This window comes from Pongo abelii, chromosome 5, assembly GCF_028885655.2.
Source record: "Pongo abelii isolate AG06213 chromosome 5, NHGRI_mPonAbe1-v2.0_pri, whole genome shotgun sequence".
Classification (NCBI taxonomy): Eukaryota; Metazoa; Chordata; class Mammalia; order Primates; family Hominidae; genus Pongo; species Pongo abelii.
The window spans coordinates 169,163,783-169,172,023 of NC_071990.2; the positions used below are offsets into that span (position 1 = coordinate 169,163,783).

Genomic DNA, 8,241 nt, shown 5'->3' on the forward strand with positions numbered 1-8,241 from the left:
GCAGACTGGAGGGCTGCCAGTTTCACCCAGGAGATGTCAGAACTTGAGAGACAGCGGTGTGGAACTGAGACCTCCCCAGATATAGGGGGATTTTGCCCAGGCTAAAAATGCACACAGGGAAGGCAGAGCGTACAGAAAGTTGCGGCATCCTGGAGAAAAGACAGTGCATCCCCGGGGAAAAAGCCATAGATCATGGGGTTTGGGAGAATCTGTAGCCCCATGATGTCCCCGTGCACAGTGCTGGACTGCAGAGCTTTTCCTGTGAGTGGAGGGGTGGGCTGTATCCCTCCAGTGGGGGCCTATTCCTACAGGGCATATGTCCCCACCTGTGGGGTTCTATTCCTACAGGGCATCTGTCAGGGGACCATGCCACTTCACTGTGTGGATTCCACCTGCGCAGAGAGTTATGGATCTCAACATCCAACAGCAGAAAAACAGTTAAGAAACACCCATGGTGTCGACTATTGTGTAATCGTGCAAAGAATGCTCATGGGGCATTTATTATGATATGAAAAATGATTCTGTTAAATGTTAGGTTTCTCAAAGCAGCATTTAAAATTATATATGCATCAAGATCAGGGGAAGAAAAATGAAGATATTTCTTTTCTGTTTCAAGGGAAGAAAACAGGCACAATGTAGAACGAGTCCACATTAAATAATTTTATTCAGACATCTCACAACTATCTGGTCACTGTTCCTTTCTTAGCCCTTTGAAATTCCATTCACTTAGGAGGAAATAAAACCTCAGACAGTAGCAAAGTAATGCTGGTAGAATTCCAAATTATACTCCTTTTGTTAGGCAAATTTTTACATCCTTCCTTAGCAGAACAGGCGGAACCCACTCCCACATTTCAAATTTGGTTCTGATAAGGAACCTCCCTAGCAGGCTGTCAGCTCTGCAGATGGGAGATTTGCCATTTTCTGTTGCCTAAAGCCATCATTTTTGACCTCGAATTTGACAGAAAGCTTGGGACTACCCCTGTGGGATAATTGAAGGCATCAAAACACCATAGAACTGATATTTAGTACAAAAGTGTTTTATCGTGTTAGGAGATAAAGAATAGTTTCTGCACACGAATAACATGAGTACAGCTCCAGGGAGGCTGAGGGGCAGCTCACGAGGCCCATGTCATGACAAGGCAGGCCTCCCGCCTCCTCTGGGCATGGTGGTGGCTGCTTTTTGGCCCTAAGCAAACTTCTTAGGTTTGAGCAGAGAATGAGAGATAAGGCAACAAGGAAAGTGACTTTGGAAATCTTTTATCATCATTGTGAGACTCAGTTTTGGAATACAATTTACAAGGAATGAGATGAAAAGATGCAGCCGTTGTAACGGCATCCAGAGGCTGGGGCTGGACGCCTGCCCACCTTCACACTGTGGGCCATGGAGCCCTGGCAGGTCCCAAGCACCATTGTCCACCAGCTGTGCCAGCGGGGTTGGAAATGACCATTTCAAACGCCACATGATAGCTTACATTGTGCACTTCTCGCAGGAGGTATAAAGTTCTGTGACCTTTTTTTCACATCAGGGGAAGCAAAATACATTTCAAAAGCCTTTTAGACATTCAAACTTAAAAAACAGCTCTAGAGGCAAATTCCAGAAATGTATCAGGAAAGCGTTTCTTACAGTAAACTAGGGAACTCACTACATTTTCCTTAACATAATGTATAATCTAGAAAAATGTAGCAAAATTTTATGAAAACAAAAATGTTATGTTCCAAATAAAGGCTAGCATGTACGACAGTACCTTATATACAGCAGAGTCTCTTTTTAGAACCAGGGCACTTTCTGATGTTGGTCATCCCCAGTCTGCACAGCAGGTGAGAAGAAAACATAGTATTTTTTTGTATTTAAAACTGAAGCATAATAAATGAAAATGACTTGCTGAGACCAAGTAGAGTTGGAAAGATGCCATCACCCGGCTTTCTTCTCTTCCTTCACTGATTTAGCAAATTACATTTCTTCAAGTGTGGAGATGCGGTAGCTGCCCGACTTTTCAGTTCAGCAACTGAATCTGCATCATAGTTGGGTAGGAGGAGGTTCTGGCTTGTTCATTTTGATTTGCCACTCTACAAGGTAAAATCACAGAGGACCATCCTGGTCAACAAAGTGTAAGACCACACCTACAGCAACTGTGCCCATGTTTATGCTCTGATCCTTGTATTGCAGTCTTAAGATTTCTTCTTCTTCCAGAATCCCAAAGTAGGAGTAATTATTATTTAGGTCGCAGGTAGTTCCATAAACACAGGCGTTGAGGATGCTGGCTGTTGTCAGGAATAGGAGTCTCTGGGGTTGAAACCTGGGGGTTCTGCTGCCTGCCCTTTGCCTCGAAGGGTGTGGAAGACCCTCCGATAGGAGCTCCTGAAGGTGGGGCTGGAGAAGCAGTACACCACGGGGTTGAGTACACTGTGCAGGTAGGTGAGGCTGCCCGTGACATCCGAGGTATGAGCCACTGCACACAGGGCCCTGCAGCTCCCCAGATTCTGGAAGATATGCATCAGGACTCTGGCCAGGAAGCAGGGCAGAAAGCACAGAGCAAACAGCACCACCACCAAGGTGACCAGTGCCTGGGCCCGCTGAAGCTTGGGCTGTTTCTCAGGCTCCCGGAGTCTTTTCTGGAGAGCCCTGATGATGCCTGCATTGCAGAACACGATGAGGCCAAAGGGGAGGACAAACTGAAGGCAGGAGAGTGCTTCCTGCCAGATGATGCTGAAGGAGCCGTCTGCCCTGGGGTAGAAACTGTGGCACCTGGTGGAGTTCTGGGCGGCCTCAGAGATGAGCAAGCCCGGGCAGGTGAGGGCGACCATCAGGAGCCAGACGAGGCCCGAGACCCCCAGGGCCGCCCGAGGAGACAGCAGGTTGACCTTAAGCCGAGGGTGGACCACACGGAGGTACCGGTCCAAAGCCACGGCGGCCAGGAAGCTCATCCCCACGCCGCGGCTGAGGTCCAGCAGGAAGCGCAGGGCCCAGCAGCCCACACGGCCCAGATGCCAAGCCTGGAGGCTCAGGTAGAAGGCGGCCAGGAATGGCAGGCACGCGGCCAACAGCAGGTCAGCCAGGGCCAGGTTGAGCAGGTAGACAGCGTACGGCTTCCACACCCTGACCCGGAACAGGAAGGTCCACAGCGCCACCGCGTTGCCCAGCAGACCCAGCCCACACTCCAGCCCCAGCAAGACACCCACAGCTGTGGCCACCACAGTGCTGGGGGCTGAGCAGTTTGGGAATGGCATCACCCGGCCGTGCTGGGCTGCAGGCACAGCTGGAGCAGATACAGGAGGAACTCTGTGCTCTTTCTTACAAAATGAAAGAAAAGGCCTTTTCCTGCCACAGACGAGACAAAATCTGCATTTCCCCAACAAGAACAGCTCCTCAGAAGAATGGAGTCCACAGCAAACCAAAATTCATTTGGGGAAAGAGGATGAGCAGGGGAGGGAAAAGCCCCTTTGCAGTTGTGTTCTGTTTTCTTCCACCATAAAAAAGGGGAAATGGTGTTTCGCTTCACATCACCGGGCTGCAAAGCTGAGGAGTAATGTCCTACAACGTCTGGGGGACCAGGGCTTTGCATCCACAGTCATAAAAGAAGGAAAAGTCTAATTATGCAAAGACTCCTATGTCTGTATACAATTAAAATAACAATGGAATCAAAAAGATTGTTCTCTACTTTGAATATGTTTCATGGGGAAATTTTCTTCTTCCTTTTCATACATAAAGGACACTTGCTGGGATCCTTCTGCATGGGGCTTGATTTTACACACTGGTCAGATGTGGTCCCCACACTTAAACTTGAAAGGGGATTTGAGACAACCTGCTCATTCCATAGCCGATGGTTTCACTTGTACTTGTATTTTGTTAAATACAAATGTATTTTATTTTCTCTGCTGGAGTCTTTCCTACCTAGTACACCACTTGGATTGGGATCTGGACCAGCAGGGCCTGGAGTGGGCCCTGGAAGCATGGAAAAATCAATGGCTTGTAAAAATGCATAGAATCCACTAGAAAGTTAGGTTCATCAGCCAGGGACATACTACATACATCCATGTGTCGCTAGTGACAGACAATGCCTGGCACACAGCGTTATCAACAAGCATTTCTTTGATGAATAAACGTGTGCAGTCATTGTTACCCTCTGGTGACCCTAATACATCTTAGTCCTTACCCATCAGTGACCCTATTATACTTGGTTCTCACCCAATGTTGACCCTAATTTACCTTGGACCTTACCCAATATTGACCCTAATTCATCTTGAACCTTACCCACTATTGACCCTAATTCATCTTCGTCTTCACTCAATGTTGACCCTACTTCATCTTGATCTTTTCCCACTTTTGACCTTACTGCATCTTGGTTCTTACCCACTGATGATCCTAATTTATCTCAGTCCTAACCATTCTTGATCCTACTTCATCTTGATCCTTACCAACTGGTGACCCTACTTCATCATGGGTCTTACCCACATTGACCCTAATTTAAGTTGCTCCTCTCCCACTGTTGACTCTAATTTGTCTTGGTTCCGTTCAGCCTGGTTTGAATTTTGGAGTTAAGTTAACTTTAGTTATAATTTTTGTTTCTCCATTTATCAGCAGTGTGGTTTTGGGAAAGCAAATTAACTTCTCTGTACTCCAGGCTCTTCACCTGAGAGGTGAAGATGGTAACATCTTCTTGCAGAGTTCTTTTGAGTAGTCAAGGTACTATTACAGGTAAAGCACTTAGTGCCATGTCTGGGCATTGTGAGAGCTTGATGCTTTTACTAGAGTATTTATTAATGCCTCTCTGATGCACAGGCTTAGAAAAACTATTCTTTATCTCCTAACACGATAAAACACTTCTGTACTAAATATCAGTTCTATGGTGTTTTGATGCCCTCAATTGTAGTATCCAAGTTTAAGGCTTTAATAATTATTATTACTAAAGTATACTGCATGTTTATTGCATGTCAATCATTGTTAGTGCTGGCCTAAGTTATTTCAATGAACTGTACAATAGTGAGGTGAAGTAGATACAATGTTAGGCTCTATTTTATGAATAAAGAAATGGAGGCATGGTAAGATTAGGTAATTTGCTCAAGGTCACAGGCAGGTAAGCGGTGGGACCAGGACCCTCCCAGCCCAAATTTCAACCAGAACTGGGTTCACAGCTTCCCTATAGTCCTATGGCTAATGGGTCAGGCTTCGCTCCTTTTCAAGTCCCATAGGGCTGTGATTTGTATGCTATCAAGGTAATTTGACTTGCATTCTTCTTGCTTTCATTATTCCAGTATTTTTTTTAAATGGGACTACCAGCCCACATATCATCCCATTTCTATGTCACACAAGTCCGCATGCCTTTTTGTTTTCTAAGGAGGTGAATTTGGAGAGTCCTCCAAGCATCTGGAATTGTGGAAATGTCCCAACTAGTCTCTGTACAGTGACACCTTCTATGAACGAGGATCTCTGGTTGCATGCTCATTACAACATGGTTCCTGGGGAACTAGAGGATAGAGCACAACACTGACCTGTGGGTGGTGTAGTTAGTCTCATTTGGACGAATGCTGTCAGGCACACAATGACCCTCAGAAAAGCTGGCAGCAAATTCAACTCTTTAGTGATTAAAGTTTCATAAATGCGGAAAGAAATGGATTGAAATATCTTTCTTGTGACACACTAAAAACTTTAACAGACCTTAAAAACTACTCCTTAATTTCAGATTTCAGTTTATACCAATAACTTCCTAAATTATAAATATTTTAGCTCAACTGGCATGTGAACATTAATAATTACATATTTTCCTTTTTAAAAACTTCTGCCCCTTTTTAAAGTACTTTGATTCATCTTCTTCACTTCTGAAAGGCATTGAATTGTTTTTCAGACCATCTCTTTTAAAGTTATAGTATTTGAGATTCTCCCTTAGGGATCTTGATTTATTAAACCTTATCACCCCTAGAGACTATTTTCAGTCATTACTACTATTTCTTCAATACTCTACTTGTTTAGGAAACTTCTCTGTGTTCATTTCAATTTTTATGGTGTATGTTTTATTTACACGTGTGCCTAACTTTAAATGAAAACTGAATTATTGCTTAAACCCACACATACATTTAAACATACATTTAAAGGTTTTTTGTTTGTTTGTTTGTTTAGAGACAGGGTCTTGTTCTGTTGCCCAGACTGGAGTGCAGTGGCACTATCATAACTCACTGTAATCTCCAACTCCTAGGCTCAAGGGATCCTCCTGCCTCAGCCTCCTGAGTAGTTAAGACTACAGGTGTGTGCCACCAGACTCAGATACAGAAATTTAATTCTCTGCATTTTTCCTTTCTAATTTTTCTGTTATATCTTACAATAATCAGAAAGATGGTTTTTCATAAAGACTGAATGAATACTCAGACTTAGATTCTCCTGCTACTTATTGCAAAGTTAGCCCGCTGTGAAGTCTAGGGAGACAGTACAGTTCCCACAAGACCACCTTCTGCCTGACATTAACTTAAAGTTTGGGGGTCCCCAAGACCACTCTCAGGTTAGATAATTCTCTAGAAGGACTCACAGAACTCACAGGAAGCTGTTACATTCATAGCTGTGTTTTTTTTTACAGTGAAAAGACACAGGTTAAAGTCAGCCAAGGGAAGAGGTGCATGGGACAGAGCCCAGGAAAATTGTAAGCTTGGGGCTCCCATTGTCCTTTCGCTGTGAGTCAGGACAGTGTTACTTTCTCAGTATCGATGGATGACAGTGCCCAGACCACTGCCACGCCAGGAAGCTCACCTGGGTCTCCTCATCCAGAGTCTTCATTGGAGTCCCTCATCCAGGCATAGCTGGCCATCTGTGAGGCTGTGTTTAGTCTCTAGCTGCTCTGGGGGCTGAGCTAAAGCGGCAGGACCAAAGCCCCCACCCTCAACCACATTATTACTGTCTGTCTGGCTGAGGGTCCCCAGGCAAACAAAGACATCTCCACTGGACATGACATCCTAAAGCCTGGGAGATGACCTCCTGGCTACTGAGGGCCAAGATCAGACCTCTTTAACTTTGCCTTTTAGGAAAAATTTAGCTCTTTTCTTATTTATTCAACAAATTTAAAACACAAGAGATGACCTCCTGGCTACTGAGGGCCAAGATCAGACCTCTTTAACTTTGCCTTTTGGGAAAAGTTTAGCTCTTTTCTTATTTATTCAACAAATTTAAAACACAAGAGATGACCTCCTGGCTACTGAGGGCCAAGATCAGACCTCTTTAACTTTGCTTTTGGAAAAAGTTTAGCTCTTTTCTTATTTATTCAACAAATTTAAAACACAAGAGATGACCTCCTGGCTACTGAGGGCCAAGATCAGACCTCTTTAACTTTGCCTTTTGGGAAAAGTTTAGCTCTTTTCTTATTTATTCAACAAATTTAAAACACAATGCGTGTTACTCATTTTATACTGAGAATACTAATGCTTATAGTGTTACCAGAAAGGGGTCCTGATCCGGACCCCAAGAAAGGGTTCTTGGACCTCGTGCAAGAAAGTATTCATGATGAATTCATAGAGTAAAGTGAAAGCAAGTTTATTAAGAAAGAGAAGAGTGGCTACTCCATAGGCAGAGCAGGCCCAAGGCCTGCTAGTTGGCTATTTTTATGGTTATTTCTTGATTATATGCTAAACAAGGGGTGGATTATTCATGATTTTTCTGAAAAAGGGGTGGGTAATTCCTGAAACTGAGGGTTCCTCCCCTTTTTAGACCATGTGGGGTAACTTCCTGATGTTGCCATGACATTTGTAAACTGTCATGGCGCTGGTGGGAGTGTCTTTTTAGCACGCTAATGCATTCTAATGAGCGTACAATGAATAGTGAGGATGAGCAGAGCTCACTTTTGTTACCATCTTGGTTTTGGTAGGTTTTGGCCAGCTTCTTTACCACATCCGTTTATCAGCAAGGTCTTTGTGGCCTGTACCTTGTGCTGACCTCGTATCCCATCCTGTGACTAAGGACGCCTAACCATCTGGGAATGCAGCCCAGTAGGTCTCAGCCTTATTTTCCCCAGCCCCCATTCAAGATGGAGTTGCTCTGGCTCAAATGCCTCTGACAATAGCACACTCTGAATTTAAGGGGCTTATGTGCTAGCGGGGAAGACCAAGGTGGGAACAGACTTGTGGAGAACAATATGATACAATTAGCTAGAAGGTGCATCTGCAGTGGGGGTGGGTGTCATGAGAGAGGTGTCATGGAGACAGGAGAGCAAAGAGAAGTCAGCTAAGGGGCTGAGGGACGGGGGAAGCTCTGGGCAGGGAAGG

General features: G+C 44.6%; 1 protein-coding gene across 1 annotated transcript; it reads right to left on the reverse strand.

Annotated features, from left to right (window-relative positions):
* Positions 1–437: 437 nt before the first annotated feature.
* Positions 438–3,377, reverse strand: GPR31 (G protein-coupled receptor 31). The gene has a single exon (XM_054557072.2). The coding sequence runs from the start codon at positions 3,226–3,228 to the stop codon at positions 2,269–2,271; it is 960 nt and encodes a 319-aa protein (XP_054413047.2). The 5' UTR covers positions 3,229–3,377; the 3' UTR covers positions 438–2,268.
* Positions 3,378–8,241: the final 4,864 nt, after the last annotated feature.